This window comes from Mirounga angustirostris, unplaced genomic scaffold, assembly GCF_029215605.1.
Source record: "Mirounga angustirostris isolate CCGP_5_RB_7025 unplaced genomic scaffold, mMirAng1.0.hap1 SCAF_4, whole genome shotgun sequence".
NCBI lineage: Eukaryota > Metazoa > Chordata > Mammalia > Carnivora > Phocidae > Mirounga > Mirounga angustirostris.
The window spans coordinates 170,017,036-170,039,386 of record NW_026991712.1 but is presented as its reverse complement, the minus strand read 5'-3'; the positions used below and the strand labels follow the sequence as shown (position 1 = coordinate 170,039,386).

The 22,351-nt window shown below is 52.3% G+C and overlaps 1 protein-coding gene across 1 annotated transcript in view; it reads right to left on the bottom strand.

Moving 5' to 3' along the window:
- Positions 1-19,144, bottom strand: part of SLC9A1 (solute carrier family 9 member A1) — a 54,082-nt gene extending 34,938 nt beyond the window's left edge. Inside the window, exon 1 of the mRNA XM_064589705.1 lies at positions 17,935-19,144. Within this exon, the coding sequence (XP_064445775.1) occupies positions 17,935-18,289 (355 nt within the window). The 5' untranslated portion in view covers positions 18,290-19,144. The remainder of the gene's footprint in view (positions 1-17,934) is intronic.
- Positions 19,145-22,351: the final 3,207 nt, after the last annotated feature.

The following is a 22,351-nucleotide window of genomic DNA, read 5'->3' as shown; positions in this document are numbered from 1 at the left end:
AAAAAATTAAAAAATTAAAAAAATAAAAATAAATGAATTAAAAAAAAAGAGAGAGAACTTCACACACCAGGAAAGTCCAGACAAACACACTGAACTGTGAAGTGATCAGCTCTAAGGAGCAGGTGAGTGAAAGGGACAGGTCTGGCATTTTTTCTTTACACACTTAGGTAGTGTTTGAATTTTTGTTTTCTTTTTATGAACAACAACAAAAATCCGGGAGAAAAGTTTTTTGAGCACGTGCTCTAAGTCTAAACACAGTATTAAACACTTTACCGTAATAGATTATTTCATTTAATTTTCACAAAACCCTATAGAGTATAAAGAATGTTCAGAGCAGCTTTTTTCATTAACTGTCAAAAATGCGAGCCAACCCGGATGCCCAGGAGCAGGCGAGGGAGCCGCTTTGGCTTCTTCAAACCAGGCAGTGCTGCACAGAGACAGAAGGGACAAGCTCTCATGCATGTGACAACAAAGAGCAACCTCCTGGATAGGCAGAGCGAAAGACGCCAGACCCAAGAGAGTACCTGTTGTCTGACTCCAGTTGCATCAAGGTCAAGAACAGGTAAAACCAACTGATACCGACAGGACTCAGAATAGTGGTTACCTCAGAGGAATGTGGGGGTACAGACCGGGAAGGGCAGGAGGGGACTTTGGGGGGTGGGTACATAGATATCCTCTATCTTGACTGGCTTATTAACATGGTCGCAAACATTTGTAAATAGCCACTGAGCCAATCACTTTAAGATGAGGGCACTCTTCTCTATGTATTTATGCACGTTATCCCTCAATTAAATAGAGGGGAGGAAAGGTTTAAAAAAACATGCAAGGGAGAGTTATGTACAGACGAATGCTGTTCACAGGTCAGGTACTCAGCCTAAGGTCGGAAAGCTGGCAGGTGGTGCAGCTGGGGTTCAAAGCCAGGTCGGCTGGACTCTGATGACCTTAAGCCACCAGGCTCTGCTGACCCTGTACCGACTGTACCAAAGGGGCCTCCAGGGGCCTCGGCGCTCTCCCCTGCGGGCGCTGCACCGGCAGCCCTGCCCCCGCTTGCTCCTCACTGCTAGTCACGGCACCTGCTCACGTGGACACGAGCCTCGCTCCCTGGAGGCCTCAGCACACACCAGCAAGGCCCCCGGGGAGCAGAGACCCGGCCCACCACTAAAGCTTCGGGCCTGCCGGGAGCTGGTCGGGAGGCGTGCTCGGTGCCAGGACGGGGTACCCGGGACACGCCCACTTGCCCTCACCGGCCAGCCCACAGTGACGGAATTTCGGATGTGGAAGGACGGCTGAGCAGCAGAGCTGGGCCTGGCCTTGGCTCTGACACCTGGCCCGGTGCTGAGGCTGCTGGGCCACACAGCCTCACGCTGACTCAGGAAGCTGACCCTGCCAGTCAATCTCATCCCCTTCCTCACCAGGGGAGCAGAGGAACTTTGAGGAACTTGGCTCCTCTGGAGCCGCCCACTCTGCTCTCAATTCCTAGCCTGCCCAGGCTCCCTCCCTCCTCCTTCCAAGGGAGCCACCTCCTGCTGCTAGGCATGATCCCCCCTCCTGCTACATCCTTTTCATTCCCCACCCCCCAACTCCTACACAATCCTCATCCCAAACCATTTCCTGCAGTTTCCCATCTCATCAGTTTCTTAGGAAGGATAATTATCTATGGAGGGAGGAGGCGGAGAAATCCCAGAGCCAAGAACACTGCGAGAAACTTCTAGTCCTTTCTCCACCCGCTAGGAGAACCTTCATCCTCAACACAGGCCAGCTGTGATCATGCCTCACCACAAAACCTCTCCAGTTCCCGTCACTACAAGAAAGATCCACACTCCCCTACGTTGAGTCAGAGGTCTTCCTGATCTTTCCCAACTTAGGTTCAGGCCTTGTCACCACTACATTTTAAGCGGCAGGGCCAGAACCAAGACCCGTCTGCCACCAGGGCCCACGCCGCACTGTGCCACCTCCCCGTGTCACTTCAGTCTGGACCGTGGCTGTTCACACGTCTATCTCCCGCACACACCTGTCAGCACCACTGGGGGCGGGGGGAGCTCCTGCCTGCACAGCTGTGCTGACACACAGCAGGTGCTCAGAGGTCAGAGGCCAGCTGAAGAGAAGCTGGGGCGCCCACAGGCAGCCGCCTCACCTGCAGAGGGAACAGGGGGCTGGTCCCGAGGGAATGGTGGGGGAAAGAAGACCCACTGACACCATTACAGGCCTCTGGACTAGGGGCTTGGGAGACCTGAACTAACCCCAGCTCTGTTGCCTCCTGGCCTGTGGGCAAGTCATTTCCTCTCTAGCCTTCTGCTTCCTCCTCTGTGGGATGAGGGGGTTGGGCCAGGCTCTGTCACTGCTCACTGAGCATGCGCCGGCCTTCCTGCCAGGTGTTCTCCACGGCACTGTCAAGGACCGTCCCCAGGTCTGCAAGCCAGGCCCCCCACTGCTGTAAGAGCCAGCAAGTCTAAGCCTCTTGATCTCCAATCCCCTATCTTTCTCCATCTTACCACCTGGATCCCTCACTGGGTCCCCAGCATCCTTCCTAACAATAAAGTCTGATTCTCTGATTCGAGGCCTGGTCTTTCCGGGCCTGGCGGCCCCTCAGGTCACATGAGACCCTAGGATTGAGCAGGGAACAGGCATGTCGGAGCCCTGGCACTTGGCTGCACCAAGGTGTGCACAGGACAGGTCCAGTGACCACCTGCCTGCGGGCACTGGGGTGGGGCAGGGGAGGAAGAGGCAGGAGTCCAGCGGAGCCTGGCATCCACTCAGCCCCTCCATTTCTCATGTGCCCTCATCCCCTCCTGCTCTGCTCCCGCTCCCTGGTCACCCCTCCCTGGGAACGGCTCTCCCAGGCTGGAGCTTCCATCCCACTGCTGGCCTGGCCACAGGTGTCTGCTTGGAAGCTTTGCACCTGTTCCTCTCACAGACCTGGACCAAGTGACTGTGGGCCAGGGACCTGCTTTGCTCAGCTCACTGAGGCCAGTGCCAAGCCAGAGCCAACTCTCCATCTCTGGCTCCCAGACTGCGCGTCCCTCCCCAGGTCAGACCACGTCACCCTGATCAAAAGCCTTCAATGGCACCACACAGCATCTAGAATCCAACCCAAAGGCCAACCCGACCCAACCTGACCCCTGTCCTCCCTTCCATTCTCACACCACACCTCCTTCCTTCCCCCTCCCTCTCTCTTCCCTCCAGGTTCCTCAAACATGCCCTCCCCAGGGCCCCTGGTCTTTGAAAGGCAAGCTCCTTCTTGTCATTTGCTCAGCTCAAAAGCCACCCCCTTAAAGAGGCCTTCGCTGACCATCCAAAGGAGCACATCTCTCTCCTATTTATTTTCTTCAGGATACTTATCACTGCCTGACACTGTTGTGTCCACTGCCCAACACCCCACACTGGCACGCGAGCTCCCTGACTCCAGGAGCCTCCTTGTCTTGCTCCGGCCTGTGTCCTCAGCCCCCAGAATAGTGTCTGATATGGGAGGAGAGGGGTGCTGCACATCAGACTCGGTGGCCAGGGAGGCTTCTCTGAAGAGATGACCTCCGATCCAAGGCCTGGACAGGGGGCCGGCCTGCGGCAGTCTTCCAGGCGGGGGAGAGCAAGCGCAGGGGCCCTGTGGGGGGACAGGGCTAGCAAGTCGCGGGCACCTGAGAAACCCAGGCTGCTGGTGTAAGCGAAGTAGGGGAGGGACAGCGGGCAGTGAAGTCAAGAGAGAGGTGTAGCCACACTTCTCCTGGATTTTATTTCATGCCAGGTTCGTCAGGAAGCACTTGAAAGGTCTGAGGCAGGGGAATGCTGAGTTCTGGTTTACATTTCCGCACAGTCCCTCTGGCTGCTCTGTGGAGAGCTGATTACAGGCAGAGGGGAGTGCAGCCAGGAGCCCGCTCAGGGGGCCACTGCAGTCACCGGGTTAGAGACCTCGCGGCTCGGATGGGGAGAGCAGAAGCGGAACCGGAGTGAAGGGCGAGCCTCGGATCTGTGTGGCCACTTTCCAGCAGCCTGACGAGCCCTCTGGCTGGAGTTCTCCATGTCTGGGAATCCAGACTAGCCCACCTACCCAATCTTATTTCTCACTGACCCCCAGCTCAGACTCCCCCCCGCCCCAACCCTGGCTGGCTAGGCCTCTTCTCCCCGACCTCCGGCTGGCGGCCCACTCACACCCGCTGCTCAGAGCCTTGGTTGGTGCTGCGACCCTCGCCTGATCCACACCCCCACCTCCCCAAGGTCTTGTGAAGGCACCTGCGCAAAGGCTTCTGCTCCGTCTTCATGCCAGCCACATCTCCCCTCTCCCCGAAGTCCTTCTAGGCTTTGAGGCGGTGGCACGGCAATGTTTGGGCACTCTTGCTCCCCGAGGCAGCTGTAAAGCCGGTGAAGGCAAACGCCAGGCCTCGTACCCTCAGGGCGGCCATGACACTGGGACAACAATGTACCGCACAGAGCCCGCCGCACAAGGCCAGGCCCTCAGGAGGCCCCAGACGACAGGAGCCCCCTCCTTGCCGCCACGTCCAGCGATGCCCAGCACTGGTGCTCACAGCCCCGCAGGGAGCCTCGGCTTCTCTGCGCAGCCAGGCAGGAGGGTGAATGTGTGTGGGGCTGAGGTTAAGGGGGGGGAAAATGCCCTGATGGGTTTCACAAGCAAAGGTCAACAACTGCATTATCTATGGTTCTGCATTATTCCCGTCTCGGTGCCTTTCTGCAGCTCCACCCTCCCCGTGAGCAAACCCCTGCTTAACCTTCACGGCTCAGCTCAAAGCGCTGGGAAGCCTTCTCTGAACCACGCCCCACCCATCTCCTCCTGTGCACCCACAGCCCCGCGGGGCCCTGGGGTGACATTTCACAGCACAGCTCAAGAGCCTGTGTATGTGTCAGTCCCTCCTGGGAGGCTGGGATTATATTTATTCATCTTTACATCTCCAGCACAGCATTTATGAGGCACAGATCGCTGTTTGTCGAATGTGTGTCTCCCCCTCTCAGCTGAGACCACACTCAGACACTTCAGCTCACGGCCTCATCTGCCCGCCCACACCAGTCCTGGTGACAGTCACCAATGCCCTCTGGCTCTCATGCCCAAAACCATCTTCCAATCATTCGCATTTCCTCTTCCATTTCTGAGTGCTTATGATGGGCCTGGAGCTTTACACACGTTCCCCATTTCACTGGAGAAACTGAAGCTCAGCCATGGTGGTGGCATTACAAAGCGGCAGAAACTTCTGTCCTTCATACTGGCACAGTTCACCTGGCACCTCATCATAGCAGGGCCTATTTTAAAAACCATCATCTGTTCCGCAAAATTCAGTGCTTTTATAGCTACACGTCAAGTTGTCATACAAGATCGTGCTTTGCTCATTAAATGTTTCAAGTGATAAGTCTTGCTACTACAGCTAGATCGTGAAATGACTGTCATGTAGGAGAAACAGCACAGGACTTCGAATGAAGGCCACAGTCAGGCTTTATGCTCCTAGGCAAGTCACCTAACCTCTTGGGACCTTGGTTTCTGCACTCGTAAAAAGGAGAACAGCATCTCCCCAGAAGGTTTCCTGATGCATGCTGGAAAGTGCGCTAGCATACCCATTAATGGGAGCATACCCATTAAAAGGATAAATACGATTTATCCATAGCCACCTCACCCCTGCGCTTAGCACAGCACTGGACACACAGCAGGGTGTAAGTCTGGCTGAGCAATTATTCAGTTGCTGGGAGATTCAGGAGTTAGAGAAAACAAGCCAGTATTTCTCTTCCTCCTGATCCCAGAGGGATTCCTGAGTGCCACCATTTATCATGTGTCTGGAATGTGCCAAACTCTGTGACAACCATCTTACAAGGGTACTCTCCCCAAATCCTTCCAACATTGCTGCCAGGTGTTACACCATGTGATCAAATTGAGGCTCAAAGAGGGGAAGTGACTTGCCCAAAGTCACGGTGCCACAAAGTGGTAGAGCTGAGATTTGAACCCAAGTCTGTGGCGTGGCAAAGCCCATGTTCCTAACCACCATGTTTCCAAAGGAAGCTGCTCTGGGACACTCCTCTGTAATTCAAAGGTCCTGCCCCAAGTAGAAGCTTCTGGCTGTGCCCAGTGAGACCTGTTTCACTCAAGCATTATCTAAATCCTACTTATTCTTCAAGGGTTAGTTCAACTGTCACTTCCACAAAACCCCCTCCCCCCATCCTCCCAGGTGGTAAGGTCTTTTTTGCCTCTTCTAAGCCTTCATAGAATCCCATCTGCACCTCAAATCACTCCCACTTTCCACTGCCTAATTGTGCTGCATCTATATGGCATTTCTCAGACTGGTCCCTGAGCTCCTCAAAAGAAGTGGTTCTCGGGGCGCCTGGGTGACTCAGTTGGTTAAGCGACTGCCTTCGGCTCAGGTCATGATCCTGGAGTCCCTGGATCGAGTCCCGCGTCAGGCTCCCTGCTCAGCGGGGGGTCTGCTTCTCCCTCTGACCCTCTTCCCTCTCCTGCTCTCTGTCTCTCATTCTCTCTTGCTCAAATAAATAAAAATCTTTAAAAAAAAAAAGAAGTGGTTCTCATGAATCTTTGCTTGGTCCACCAGCCAGCCTGGTCAGGGGAGGGTGGGGTGGACTGCCTGCTCCCCTCCTCCACTGAGCTGTAGCAGGAGTCTTGGGCTGTGCTCAGTGAGGTGAGCTGGCTCCGCCTCAAGCAGGCATCCTGCCTACCTGGTCCAGCATCCAGATTCCTGCAGGCCCTGGCCCAGGACTCAAAAGGTAAGATCTCGATGCCTTGCCTGCTTTGATGGCAAAGATGCTATAAAAAGCACAGCACCCAGGCTCAACACTGGCTTGTGACGGAGTCCAAAGCCTTGCAGTTGGTTCTCCTGCAAGGGGCTGTGTGGCCAAGGTCAAATGGCTTCCCTGCCAGGAACAGCTCTCAGACAGATACTCCAGCAGGAAGCTGCCCTTCTTAGGCCCATCAGAGTTACCAAGGCTTAGAAACCAACATCCAGGCCAAAGACCACAGCCCCTCCTATTGGTCCAGCTTTTTTTTTTTTTTAAAGATTTTATTTATTTATTTGAGAGAGAGAATGAGATAGAGAGAGCATGAGAGGGGGGAGGGTCAGAGGGAGAAGCAGACTCCCCGCTGAGCAGGGAGCCCGATGTGGGACTCGATCCCGGGACTCCAAGATCATGACCTGAGCCGAAGGCAGTCGCTTAACCAACTGAGCCACCCAGGCGCCCCCTATTGGTCCAGCTCTTACTGCCCAGAGACCCCTGGGTTATTAGTTAAGAGAGCAGGGAAAGCCCTCCCTCTGCCATTAAACTCCAGTGTGGCTCTGGGCACATCCTCTTTGGGCCTCAAGTGGAAAATGAGAGGATGAGATCAAAACATCTCCATCTCCCCTCTGGGCCCCGGGGCCCCAGGTTACCATAAGATTCTTTCTACCTCTAGTATTCTGCAGGTAGAAAAATATTCTCCACTTTCACTCCCAGAAACAGGGTGAGAGCAAGAGATAAAGCGTCCTCAGCCCAGGAAACAAGAGAGGCCAACCAGGCCGCCCAGCATGTGCCCTCAAAGCCTGTCCCCTTCAGAGGCAATCCCTTGTTTCTGCTGCCTCAAAGGTAGCTGCTTCCCCTAACAGACTCAGAGGCGTGTCTGGGCCCTAGCCACTTTAGGAAAAAGGGGGAGAGGCCTGAATTACCTTCTGGGGTGTGAACTGGACTCACCACGGAAACCTAGCAGACCCTGGGGGCAGAAGGAGCCCAGCACCTTCCCTGCTTGGACAGGAAGGCAGGGCAGGAGGAGTCTGCTGCATCTGCTTTGATCCCCAATCCAGAAAAGCTTTTCTCTACTTTACAGGGTCAATTTCCTTTTTCTTTTTCCAGGACACAGCTTGCTCCTTCTGACTGGGTTTATTCCCCTTGCCTAGAATGAGTTCTGCAGTCCCCTAGGCAAATCCCACTCACCCCAGGGTTCAGTATTATACTTTGCCCAACCCAAGTCCTTTACCTTTCTTCAAATTTTCACAGCACAAAGTGCCAAAGCTCTTCAACTTTGTGGGGCCACAGATCCCTCGGAAAATCTGTGGCTAATACTACTCTCTGATAAAAACATATACTACGTCTACAAACTATTTTGGGGGGGGTCCACAAGTCCCCTGACCTCCATCATGGACTTGAAAGACTCTTAGGGGCACCTAGCTGGCTCAATTGGTGGAGCATGCGACTCTTATTGTGAGTTCGAGCCCCACACCTGGTGTAGAGCTCACTTAAAAATAAATAAATAAAAAATAAAAAAGTATCTTAGAAACCTAGATCCTAGAAGAAAAGCAGGTCATCCAGTCCATTCTCCCACCTAAGCCAGATTCCCTTCCAAAAGCAAGCCTTACTGGGATGCCTGGGTGGCTCAGTCAGTTAAGCATCTGCCTTTTGCTCAGGTCATGATCCCAGGGTCCTGGGATCGAGTCCCGCATCAGAATCCTTGCTCAGCAAGGAGCCTGCTTCTCCCTCTGCCTGCCATTCCCCCTGTTTGTGCTCTCCCTCTCTCTCTCTCTCTGACAAATAAATAAATAAAATCTTAAAACAACAACAACAAAAAGCAAGACTTACCGAACAATGTTCCTCTTCTCCACCTGGCCCCTCCTCAAGACTACTCCTTCAGGAAACCTTCCCTCATCTCTCCTGCTCCAATCCAATGCCCCCATCATCCCAGCCTGAGCCACACACTTTCCTACCTGTGCTTCCTCTCTTGTGTGTTGTCTTACTTCCCCAGCAACAGAGCCGGCTCTCTGCGAACCCGTTCATTTAATCCCATAACCCTGAGCTGGAGTTGGAGAGGACCATGATCCAGTATTTGAGAATTCTATACTCTGGAGGCAGGGCTAATGACAGCAGTGGGCCATCTCCCAAAGGGCCTCAGTCTGCCCTGGGCCTCACCAGAGCAGGGGCTCCTCTGGGATGACTGCCTTTCCTGCTGGAAAGTCCCAGAGAGGCCTTTCAACAACTGAAATCGACAGATAGGAAAATTAAGGCCCAGGGAGGCAAAATTACTTACCATAGGTCAATATGCAAGAAAGAGGCAGAGCTAGGATCCAGGTCCCAGCCTAGAATTCTTTTCCTTTACACGAATGGTTTTATGAAAACTAAATCTATCCTCATACTCCCACACTCATAGATGCATAGAGAATTTATGAAAAGTAGCACAAGAAAGTTAACTCCCGGGAGTATGGCAGTTGGGTTATCAGAGAAGTAAGGAGGGGAACTTTTACTTTTTACCTTAATACCCTGTATCTGTACTGTGAGTTTTATTTCTGTTTGTTTTGTTTTGACCACAAACATGTTTTATTTATTCATATTTTAAAAATAAATCTGCCACAGAAAGGAGATTCTGGCCCCAGCCCACTCCCAACACACATAAAAACAAAGAGAAGCCATAAGTCAGCCTGTGTAGGCACAACCATAAATTAGTGAGATTGCCTTCTTGCGTGGTTTATGGCCACTGGTCTCATTCATTCACAGTCACGGTGCAGTTGATGGCTTGAAGAATCTTCCTGGGAAAAGTTTAATTCAATTAGGGCTCTTGGCAGCTCCCTGAGGAAGCTCTGGTATCTTGCTTTTATTTACAAAAATCGAGGGCAGACCAAACAGACCCAGACTTTCCCAGGGAGACCCCACCCAGCCCAGAGAGGATGCCCCTTAGAGATCATGCATTAGAGCCAAGCCCAGGGAGGTGGCCAGGGAGGGAAGTGGCCTAGACAGACCGCTCACACACGGGCTGACGCCTCCAAGCCCTCTGAGTGTGACTTTCGGAGCTCAGTTAAACTCCCGGCCCGGCATTCGGTCTGGGGACTAGCCTCTCCAACCCTTGCTCTCCTTCCTCTCTGAGCCATCAAACTGGTTTCCTGTCTGCCCCATGCTTCACATGGACCCCATCTCTACATGGAAGTCAATCCTGCACTCCTTCAATCCCCAGATACACAGGAGCCCTTACTAATCTGCACCAGGCAGAGAAGAAAGCAAACAAAGGCTCTGTCCTCAAGGGGCTTACATGCTTGTGGGGATTGTGTGCTAATAACTCTCTCGGTCCTGCATGTTAATCTCATTCCTCTCTATCCTTCAAGACTGGCTCAAATTCCACTTCCCCTGAGAAGCCTCCCCTTCTCACCGCTGCCCTCGGGGACTGATGTTCCGGGAGTCTGCCCATCCCCTCAACACAAACAGACCATTTTCTCCTAAGCACACTGGAAGCTCCTAAAGAGCAGCGCCCGGGGTTTCACTCTTCTTGGTTCCCTGATGGGCCACAAGCTAGACGCCTAGTGGCTGATTTTGGCTGACCTGCCTCTTGGATCCCAGCTTGAGGAGACTAATTAATTAGCTGCTCTCAGTCCTGGCTGACCAGTACAAAGACACAGCCTTTGTGAGCTTTGCCTGGCACACGCCAAGTGCTATGTTAAGTGTTAGCTATTTATTATTTGGGTGAGCTTGTGGGCTCTGCCTGACACACAGCTGTGATGTCACCCCTCCGCCTTCAGTGGCCTGGTCTCCAGCAGGCTGAATACTGTGGAAGAGCCAGACTGGGCTTAGGGGTAAGTGTCCCCCTCTCCCCGCCAAGGGACTGGAGAGGGGGCCCGGGGAGGAATAGGACTTCTCGTCCTGAACCTCGCTCCGAGCTGCTTAAGGACATATCATTCCAGAAAAGAACTTGCTGGGAGTGATTTTGGGAACTCCAAATTTTCAGCAAGTCAGTATTAGAAGTCAGGAGTCAGGTCTGGCCTAATAGACCCCAAAACTGGCCCCGCATGCTAGATGAGCTTTAGGGGGAAGAAAATGAAGTCAGCATGATCCCAAGGAAGGGGGAGAGCCCACTGATCCAGGCCCAACTCAAAACTTAGTTAAAATTAGATTAGCCCATAAGAGTAAAAATACCCACATATAATCACGGGCGGCCTAAAAGTATCAGTTGATGTTTATCGGCATCTAAAGAGATGGTTTGGCCCAGGGCGGCGTGTGCAGACAACCTTGGGGAGACATGTCTGACTCAGACGTTTGCAGGGGGTGTGAGTGCTGCAAAATGAGGCCCACACAGGCGATGGATGACTCAGGAATAACCCAGGTCCTGGGTTTGCTGAGTGAGCCTTCTCTCCCCACCGAGGAAAGAAAGGGGGCAGGTGAGGAGATGACAGGAGGAGGCAGGCCAGCCAGCTCAGTCCAGGCTGGCATTCGCAAAGGGAGCCTGGGGCCCCTCCACTCCAGTTCCCTGCCTCTCCTGTGTTTCTGAATGCCAACACCTCAGAGAAGGGCTATTTAATTCATAGTGGGACTTGGAGTGGGGGGGGGGTGTCACAGTTTTTTCCCTAAACCCAAGAAATGATCCACAGAGAGCAGTCAAGACTTGAAATACTAAAACCGTAAAACTCTTCCTTGTTCAAAATGATTATGGGAAAAATAAAACTTCTGAACTGAAAGGGAGTTGGGGCATAATGAAGAACATGGACACTGGGATCAGAAAGATCTGAGCTTAAACCCCAATATTTTCAAGCTGTGCAAGTACCTAGCGCCCTGGGCCAAACCATCTCTTTAGATGCCGATAAACATCAACTGATACTTTTAGGCAGCCCATGATTATATGTGGGTATTTTTACTCTTATGGGCTAATCTAATTTTAACTGAACTAAGTTTTGAGTTGGGCCTGGATCAGTGGGCTCTCCCCCTTCCTTGGGATCATGCTGACTTCATTTTCTTCCCCCTAAAGCTCATCTAGCTTCATCTAGACCTCACATAGCTTCTAAAATAGGAGCTTAATAAGTAGCAGCTAAGGTAATTAACAAATATTGGACAAAACTAGTACAAATATTTCCTAACAGGAGCTCAGAGAGGTTGTGCCTTGCCTAAGGTCACACAGCTCAACCAAGAACTAAGACCAGATCTCAGGTTTCTTGACTTCCTCATTCCTGCCCAATCAGCATGTTTTTGGTTGTAATTCACTTCTCTGCCTCTCCTTTCTCTTCCGGGAGGGCCTACAACACTTTAAGGAAAAGCCCTCTATTTCAAAGGTTTGCTGTTCCATTGACCAGGGCTCTGAGAATGACAGGCCCCAAGGCTGAGTTCAGCCCTCATGTTCTTTGTAAGAACTAGGAGCTGATCTGGCCTGGGCTCCAGACCACCCCAGACTGCCCTGCTCCTTCAGCTCTCCCCTCCTACTGGGGGAACTAGTGCCCCTTCTGACGACGACTCGAGTTACCAATGTGGATGTGCCTAGTCACTTACTCTCATCAAAGCCCCTTTGGATCTCTGGGCTCCCTTGATCTTTATAAGGACCCAGCATGTCAGCCAGGCAGGAAAGAGGATGGGGTCTTGGGTTAGAAGTCCACAGATGTGTCCTTTGCCATTTAACTTGCTAAGTGACCTCAGGTTCCTTAGATGTACAAGGGGCACATCAAGACCACCTGCTAACCCACCAAGACGATCAGAATTAAATACTACATATGCAAATGCTTTGGAAACAGGTTACAGTAGTAATATAATTACTCCTAGATTCTGCCTGCCTTCTAGGGCTAAAGAAATTTGTACCACCTGCTCCCAACACAGAGGCTGCCTCTCAGGGCATCCTGCTGGGCCCTGAGGATAACCAAAAGCAGCCCCACACCCTCCCTGCCCAGAGGCAGAAGACCACAATCAAAAGGTAGCCACCCCCAACTGGCTAGCTCCCCTTTCACTGGCACTCCCCTGCCCAAGCAGGGAAGAAGTAAGCTCTAGTCAGACTCCAGAGAGGGCACCTCCAAAGACAGGACAGGCAGGGTCACTACCAGAGGACCAGCGACAGGCCCAGCCTCACTGCAGGATTCAGTTCTGTCTGTGCAACTCACAGGGACAGGGGATAGGCCCAAAGCCAGGCACAGAACCCCAACAGCTTCCTCGGGACAGAGAGAGGGCTCCCACCACTGACATGTGTCCAAGTGCGGCAGGCTGGGCACCGACTCCGCAGAAGGCCGTGTGTGCATCCGCCCATGGGACTGTGAGGGGCAGGAGAGACAGGTGCACTCCCCTAGGAGGCTATGCCAAGACGCAAACAGAAAAGAAACAGCAATTCAACATTACACAAGATAACCTCTATGAGCTGTTTCCTCATCTGTAAAACAGAGATAGCCTTTCTTTCATATGATTTTAGAATTAAATGAGATCACTTTTTTTTTAAGATTTTATTTATTTATTTGTCAAAGAGAGAGAGAGAGAGAGAGAGAACACAAGCAGGGGGAGAAGCAGGCTCCCCGCTGAGCAGGGAGCCCGATGCGGGGCTCGATCCCAGGACCCTGGGACCTGACCTGAACTGTAGGAGGACGCTTAACCAACTGAGCCACCCAGGCGCCCCTAAATGAGATCACTTTTATAAAGTGCCTGACACTACTCTGTAGATACTCAATAAATGCTAATTCTGATTAAAACACAAACACACCCAACAGAAGGGATGTCACAGGGCAGGCTAGGCCCCCTGCCAAAGTTGTGGATAAACAATAAGGGAAATGGGTTCAGGGGGAGAAGCCAGAGCCACGCTGTGGGCTGAGTGGGCTGAGAAAGCCGCCCAGAGGGGTGGAGTCTGAACAGGCCCTAGAAGCTGCCTCAGCAGCTGGCCAGGAAGAGTGCGGGGCATTCCCAAGTGTGTCCCCTACACCCATCTGAGAAGGTAGAGACAGCGTCATCACCTTACCAATGAGGCAAGTCCGGTCCAGAGAGACAAGGCAGCTGGCCATGGTCACTGGTACCATGGGGCAGGGCAGGAGCCCAGGCTTTCTGACCATGTCTTTGCTTTCCCAGAGCTGGAGGAGCGGGGTGGGAAGGAGAGGAAAGGCATGCCTCGTGGGAGCTCAGCTGAATGAAGTCCAGCAACATGACCAATCAGAAGCCCTCCGAGTGCCCTGATGCTTCTGGAGACAGGTGTCCTACCTGAAGGCCTCCTCCCAGCCCCCAGGTGACCCTCCCCTCCCACTGTCCCGCAGTCAGCTATCTTCCCCAAGAAGAAAAGGTCACCCCTTTCTTTTTAGGGAGTGCCGTCTGGGCTTCTTGAGACAATTTCAACATGACCTTTAAAGTTGGTCGTCTCTCCTGAGAAGTGGGAGAGGTGAGTTCTCGTCTTATTTTTACAGGAAACCAGTTGCTGGGGCTGATAGATCCATGCATGTGAAGTGGGCAGTAGTGACCCCCACCCCCCCACCTCCCCTACTCACAGACTTGTTTGGAAATGGCGGGATCCGCCTTGCAAAGACCAAAACAAAAACAAAAACAAAAAAGCTATAAGATGTGAAGAGACAAAGGAAGGCTTTTTTGCCTCTTGAATGAATACCTGCTTTATGGGCTCTCGGGCCCTGCCAGGAGTTCCAGGTCAGGGATATAGGCAAACAGTCGCGGGGGGTGCAAGCGGCGAGCCAGATTACAGTTGGGCTCTCCTTTGGAACAAGCACTAGACTGGGAGTCGGGTGAACTGGGGACAAAGTGGAATTCACGCAGGGCCCAGATCACAAGGTGGGGGGGGGGGGCGGGGCGCGGGGGAAGCAGACCTAACCTAAGGCTTGGGGTCACACTCACAGGTCTCCCAATAGTCTAAACCCCCCTCCCACCACCAGCCCCTCCACATCAAGGAAAAGGCAAGAATCCGTCAGGGAGAGCAAAAAGGCGCAGAGAAGGGCCTCTGGTCACCCACGGAGCCAGTCAGAAGAGAACCCAGAAGCATTACTCTAGAACTTCAGCTCTAACCAACCCCACCGTCCCACAACCATCTCCGACGGGTCAACCTGAGCCTCTGCTCACTGATTAGGACAGGAAGTCGAACTGCACACAGCACTTTCTATTCGTAAAGGAGGGGTACCTTGCAAGGGAAGCAGCTGCCAGACGTGACAGAACGAGCGCTCCAACTCGCCTCCTACCCACACTGAGGTGCTGAGAGGGTAGGCAAGAGCCCGAAATGAACTCCGAGGTTCCTGGGTATCTGAGAGTGCAGAGGGAGCGTGGCCTCAGCCCCCACCCGCCCCCTAAGTCAGTTGGTGCTGTCTCCCCTCCCTGCCCCCACCAGCCCTGGAGGCAGCTAAAGTGAAAGGAAGAACAAAATCGGTAGGACACATCCAACACCCCGGAAACCTTAAGGAAGGACGCCCTGTGGCAGCCTAGGGTTGAGAGATTTGTAATCTTCCAGCTTCAGAGGAAGACGGGAGGCTGAGGTAGGGATGCATTTGCCTTTGGTGGATCAAATCCCAAGACGGGTGGACGCCTGGGTGGCTCAGTCATTAAGCGTCTGCCTTCAGCTCAGGTCATGGTCCCAGAGTCCTGGGATCAAGACCCACATCAGGCTCCCTGCTCGGCAGGAAGCCTCTCCCATTCCCCCTGCTTGTGTTCCCTCTCTTGCTGTGTCTCTCTGTCATATAAACAAATAAAATCTAAAAAAAAATCCAAAAAAGAGGGGCGCCTGGGTGGCTCAGTCAGTTAAGCGTCTGCCTTCAGCTCAGGTCATGATCCCAGGGTTCTGGGATCGAGCCCTGCATCGGGCTCCCTGCTCAGCGGGAAGCCTGCTTCGCCCTCTGCCCCACCCCCACTCGTGCACTCTTTCTCTCTCTCTCTCTCTCTGTCTCTCTAATAAATAAAATAAGTCCCAATGGGGGCAACTGTCACTCACTGAGTGCTTCCTGTTGGTACAAAGGCAGCTTCGTATGCATTAACTTGGGTCACTGTCAATCAGCAGCACTACAGGTTACTATTATTTCCCCCTTTTATATCTGAGGAAGTGGAGGCTCAGAAAGGCTCAGTGGCAGAGTGGAGGCGTCTTTATCTAACCTCAGTTCTACATACACTGCAAAGAGAAAGGAAAAAATGGGCGTTCACTTTTGCCACCTGAACAGGGACCCTTGAAATCTTTTGGTCATAATTCTCTTCTCCAGAAGAGCCAGATGCTAGGGCTCCTCTGTTTTCCGAATGCCCTTGCAAGCCAGAGACACAGACTTTTGGAACTGCAAAAGTCCTCAGACATCATATCCAGCCTCCTCATTTTACAATGGGAAAACTGAGGCCTGAGGCTGAGTGATTTGCCAGGGTTACCCGAGTCAGTGGAACGGCAGAAATGTCAGACCTGGAAGGGGCCAAAGATCAGCTGACAGGAGGGGAGGTGTGACTGGCCCAAGGTCACAGAGGGAGGTGGGATAAGAAGCCAAGTTTCCTAACTTTTAGACTGATGCCCTTTGCCATGGGATCATCTCTGTTCTCCAACTGCTCAGGGTCCCTGCACAGGTTCTGGTGGGGACAAAGCAGGCCAAGCCTGACCCCATTAGAAACAGATATCAGGCCCTCAGGGACAAACTCCTTAGTGCCCAGAGTAGGATCTGTGTGGTCATGCTCTCATCCCAATAGAAGGCACTGAGACTTGTAGTGTGTGTACCAGCCTCAGTGCCCTAACACGATGCCACTTGTCGTTGGAAGGCGAGGGAGTTGCAGAGAGAAGGGCAATTTCGAGACAGTGATTGTGAGGTCTCTTCCTGGTCTCATACAGGCAGATGACACATCACAGTCACTAGATTCTTACAAAAAATCAAGACACGGTTTTCATGACTCAATTGATATGGTCAAATTTAGAGATTCTTGCCAGTTTCACAGCTGGGCAAGACCTGCAGAAAAAGGCCCCAGCTGGTTCAAGGTCATGTTGTTGGCAGAATCAGTACACATAGCTCCCCTTGCCCGGTCCTTGATTTTTACCAGGACGCCGGCTGCCATCGGGGTGTAGGTCCCTGGAGCTGCTTCCATCACAGCACCAAAGCTCCACACCAGCAACCGGATCTGTCCTGCTGCAGCATGTCCCAGAGCCCGCCTCACGCCAGCCTGGCATCACCACTCAGCTCCTGCATGTCCTTGGAAAAGCTGCAAGGCTTCCTACCAAGAGTCACAAACTCCCCAGACCCAAACCAGCCGAATCCCAGGCCCTCATGCCTTCACAGATAGCTGGGGCTAACAAAGCAAAGGCAAGAAGCAAAGGCTTTCAAAGCCCCCCTGGACACACTTTCCAGGGACTTCTGGGCTATGCAGGCTCCAGTGAACTCCATCCAGCAGAATGGAGTGTTCAGACCTAGCAGGGAGGGAGACCAGGGAGGGAAGGGAACAACTTTTCTGGTTTCTTCTCCCCAAAAGAACATTTCCAAGTCTCTTCAGACCAGAATATCCTGAGCCCATCCACCTGTCCCTCTCCCACTTGGTTGAGCGGCCAGCCAACGTGACTGGCCAGCCCATGCAGCACCCTGAGACACAGCCACTGGGTGCCAACGTGGAGGTGAGTGGGGGGCCAGACCGAGCTTCAACCTCGTCCACTCCCCCTCCACCTCCAAAACAGACTTCAGAAATTTCCAGGGCTCCAGTCCCATAAACTGTATAAAGGATGGCATTCCTGGGCCGGAAATTGACTCAGGGGCTCCTGGCCAGCCTGGGCAGGCAAAGCTGACAGATAACATTCTGGGAATAAAAGGAAGGTGATACTATGGGGATCCCTCATGTTCCAGCACACAGGCCCCCTGCTATACTTAAACTCCTCAGACAGGCCAAGTCGATATACACTCCATTCTGGAACGCCCTCCCATGAAGCATGTAATTGCCCTGCTGTTGACAGAGCCAACTGTGCCACTTGCTGGAACACACTCTTCTGTCTCGTACACAGCTGGGTGCCTGGCTCCCCTCGGGGTCTGGCCCAGCCAGAGGAGACCTGCAGGCCTGGAACCCTCGCTGAACGTACTTAGTATAAGAAGCATCCCATGCTCTACTCCTGCTTTTTCCCTTTGCATAAGGCTGACTCCAATCTTGGGAGCACTCAGACCACAGAGCCCAAGTTTGAGAAAGACCAAGATGGCAGGACGGAGGCTGCCTACTTTACTGGAGTGGTCCGGACCTTTATTCCTGGGCAGTCTCGAGTGCTAAGGATGGGGCAAGAAGCTCGCCAGTCTGGGCAGCAGAAGTGTAGGAGCAAACTGGACTTACCTATCTTCATGAGGCAGGCCAGCAGGATCCACAGCGAGATTTCAAAGGGTGTGCGCACATGTGTGTAATCGATGCCCAGGACTGGAAAGGCCTTTCGAGTCTTCATGCTGTGTTCAGTGACGGAATGGTTAACAGGGCGGCTCTCGGGGGCGAGCTCCGGTGGGGCGGTGGTGACATCCCCAATGGAGCGTTCCCGAGGTGGCTCTGAGCCTCGGATGGTGCTGGCCGTAGGGCTGGGCTGGAGGCCATGGCTCCTGAGAACAGGTAGCAGCCCCACCAAGGCTACCACCACCAGCAACGAAGGGAAAATTCGCGGGGGAGCGCGGCCACAGACGCCAGACCACAGAAGCATCATGCTGAGCCCTTGGTTCAGCAGGCCTTGACCGTCAGCAAAGTGAGAGTAAGACCTGGGACATAGGTAGCAAGGGGTCAGCAGGTGGAAGACAGACTGGGGCAGTTCCTAGGAAAAGTTCATGTTTTAGAGAAGTATTTGTGTGGAGGCAGATCTCTGGGGGTGGAGGGAGGCTGGGTTTGCAGTGGAGAACTCCAAACTGGGGTAAGGGGACAAGGACCCAGGAAGGACCACAGGAGACCAAAAGGTCTGGAACTCAGGCCCGGGAAAGGGGGTGGGAGAAAGAGATTGCACCCTAGGGACAGAGGAAGAGACAGGACAGGTTGGACCCCAGACAAGGAAAAGGAAGAGGAAAGGCTGGGACCCTTGGCTGAGGAAAGTGACTGAGGAGCTGGGACTCAGCTAAGGGAAGGGGCAGGGAGCCTGAGCTAAAGAAAGGGGGACCAAAGGAGGGGTGGGGGGGGTGGGAGCCAGTCCAAGAAAAGAAGAGAGGGGGCTGGGAGCCCAGCCTGCCAGGAAGGAGTGAAGCCGGAAAGCGGCCGGGAGCTTCCCCACCCAGAGCAGGGCCGGGGTGCAGGCGGGCCGGGGTGCAGGCGCGCCGGGCTGAAATTCCGGGGAAATGGAGGGAGGCGGAAGGCGGAGGCAGGCGGCCTGGCGGGAGGGCGCCTCGGCGCGGGCTGGGGGCGGCTCGCGGTGGGCCGGCAGCAACACACCCCTCCTTGCGGCCCTGGCGCGGCGCTGCGCTCCGCCCTGGCCCAGCTTCAGCTCCGCCGCGTCCAGCTCCAGTGACAGTTCCAGCCGCAGTGACAGCTGTAGCCACGGCCCCAGCCCCAGCCCCGGCGGCGGCGGACTGATGCCTCGCTGAGCCCGGCGCTGGTATTTATAGACACCAGCGAGCAGCCAGCGCGGCGGGCTAGAGGGACCCGTCAGCGCCCGCGCACCGCAGCGACCACTGTCGCCAAGGGAAGGAAGTACGGGTAGGAAGAGGAAGAGTCAGAAATGACCAAAAAAAAAAAAAAACCAACAACAAGGAGGCGGGGGGGATTGAAGCCCCAGAGATTGTAACTAACACGGCGGGAATGCTTTACTAGTTACAAAGCGCTTTCACTAGACACCAGCAGTTCTCAACAGTCTTGTGAAGGATATATTTTATCTTATGTATTTAGTTACTATATGACCTTGAGCAAGTTACTTCTCTGTTCCCTATCTTTCTTATCTGTCAAGGGGTTATAGCAGCAATACCTATTTCGGAGGGATGCTATGATGGCCAGATGAGAGTCTACACAAAGTGTTTAGAATAGAGCCTGGCCGGGCGCCTGGGTGGCTCAGTCGGTTAAGCGACTGCCTTCGGCTCAGGTCATGATCCCAGGGTCCTGGGATCAAGTCCCACATCGGGCTCCCTGCTCTGCGGGGAGCCTGCTTCTCCTTCTCCCCCTCCCCCTGCGGGTGTTCCCTCTCTCGCTGTGTCTCTGTCAAATAAATAAATAAAATCTTTAAAAAAAAAAAAAAAAAAAGAATAGAGCCTGGCCTATAGAACCATTATTATGGTTCCGGTGTTGCAGATAAGAAAACAGAAGAGAATTCCTTAGCTAGTGTATAAATAGTTATATGAGTTTGCTAGAGCTGCTGTAACAAAGTACTACAAACTGGGTGGTTTAAAGAACAGACATTGGGCGCCTGGGTGGCTCAGTTGGTTAAGTGACTGCCTTCGGCTCAGGTCATGATCCTGGAGTCCTGGGATCGAGTCCCGCATCGGGCTCCCTGCTCTGCGGGGAGCCTGCTTCTCCCTCTGACCTTCCTCCCTCTCATGCTCTCTGTCTCTCATTCTCTCTCTCTCAAATAAATAAATAAAATCTTAAAAAAAAAAAATAAAGAACAGACATTTTGGTCTCATACTCTGGAGGCTAGACGTCTAAAATCAAGGAGTCAGCAGAGTTGGGTCCTTCTGAGGGCTGTGAGGGAGAATCCGTTCCTTTCTTCTCTCCTAGCTTCTGGTGGTTTGCTGACAATCTTTGGTGTTGATTGATTGTGGCAACATGACCAGTCTTCACGTGGTGATCTCCCTGGGTCTCTGTGTCTGGGTCCAAATTTCCCCTTTTTACAAGATCACCAGTCAGATGGATAAGGGCCCACCTTAATGACCGTATCCTAACTTGATCATCTTCAATAACCCTATTTCCAAATAAGTCCACATTCACAGGTCCTGGGAGTTAGGACTTCAACATCTTTTGGGAGGGTACAACTCAACCCATGGCAGTGGTAGAACTGGGATTTGAACGTATCATGTTCGTTGGAATTGGTAAGATTCAAAAGGTCATGGCTGTACACAGGAATCATTGGAAAGCTTAAGAGCAGCACCCAGCAAGCACCACATATATATGTCATTATCTTTATTTACATGTACTGAGGGCCTCAAATGTAGACTTTTAGTGTTAGGACTACATGAAGTTACACAGTCACAGGGACACATTGACAGACTAGAAGGAAGGCCCTCACATCTGTGAAATTGGTTCCATCGTGAGACCACACCACCTAGAGTGTGCTATGAATTTAATAATTTCATATAAACTATATCACTGTGTATTGTTCATGTTAAAAAAAAGGAATCAGTTAAAATGTACTGTAATATTCGTAAACCTGTTTTAGCAAGTCCTCATTTTTTAACCATTCCAGGCCCATACTTCTTGACTCAGAGAAGCCATGTTTGTGCAGACCCTTCTGCAGATCTCGGGCAGTCTCAGGATGCTTGGATCCTGGGTGGCATCTGCCCCTGCCTAGGCCATGTCTTCTCCCCTGTCCCCTCATTGAATCTTTTCACTAAAAGTAACGGGAATTTTCTGGAATTGCTGTAGCTATGACATCAATAGATATGTGGCAAATAATGTGTGGTACTAGGAAAGACTATGCTGGCCACTTACTAGTTGTACATCATGACCAAATCAAATTTTGTTATCATCACTCAGTCTGTTCATGAGTTCAAGCCCCACATTGGGTATAGAGCTCACATTAAAGAAGCAAAAACAAAAAAAGAGGTGGGTAGGGTCATAATACAGACATACCTCAGAGATATTGCGGGTTCAGTTCCAGACCACTGAAATAAAGTGAGTATCACAATAAAGCAAGTCAGATCAATTTTTTTGATCTCCCAGTGCATATAAAAGTTATGTTTATATTAGAGTGTAGTCTGTTAAGTGTGCAATAGCATGATGTCTAAAAAAACATTGTTCAAACAAAACAAAACATTGTTCACACCCTTTTTTTTTTTTTAAGTAAGCTCTGTGCCCAATGTGGGGCTTGAACTCACAACCCTGAGATCAAGAGTCACATGCTCTACTGACTGAGCCAGCCAGGCACCCCTGTGCATACCTTTATTAAAAAATACTTTATGGGGGGTGCCTGGGTGGCTCAGTTGGTTAAGCGTCTGACTCTTGATTTCACTCAGGTCATGATCTCAGGGTTGTGAGATTGAGCCCCGTGTTGGGCTCCACGCTCAGCAGGGAGTCTGATTCTCTCCCTCTCCCTTCCCTTCTCCCTCTTCCTCTACCCTTCCCCCTGCTCGTGCACATGCTGTCTCTCTCTCAAATAAATAAATCTTAATTTTAAAAAAATACTTTAGGGGCGCCTGGGTGGCTCAGTCGTTAAGCGTCTGCCTTCGGCTCAGGTCATGGTCCCAGGGTCCTGGGATCAAGCCCCGCATCGGGCTCCCTGCTCCGCGGGGAGCCTGCTTCTCCCTCTCCCACTCCCCCTGCTTGTGTTCCCTCTCTCGCTGTCTCTCTCTGTCAAATAAATAAATAAAAGCTTAAAAAAAAAATTTATAAAAAAAATACTTTATGGGGCACCTGGGTGGCTCAGTTGGTTAAGCGACTGCCTTCGGCTCAGGTCATGATCCTGGAGTCCCTGGATCGAGTCCCGCATCGGGCTCCCTGCTCGGCAGGGAGTCTGCTTCTCCCTCTGACCCTCCCAACCCTCCCCCCTCTCATGTGCTCTCTCTCTCAGTCTCTCTCTCTCAAATAAATAAATAAAATCTTTTAAAAAAAAATACTTTATGGCTTTTTTTGGCTTTCA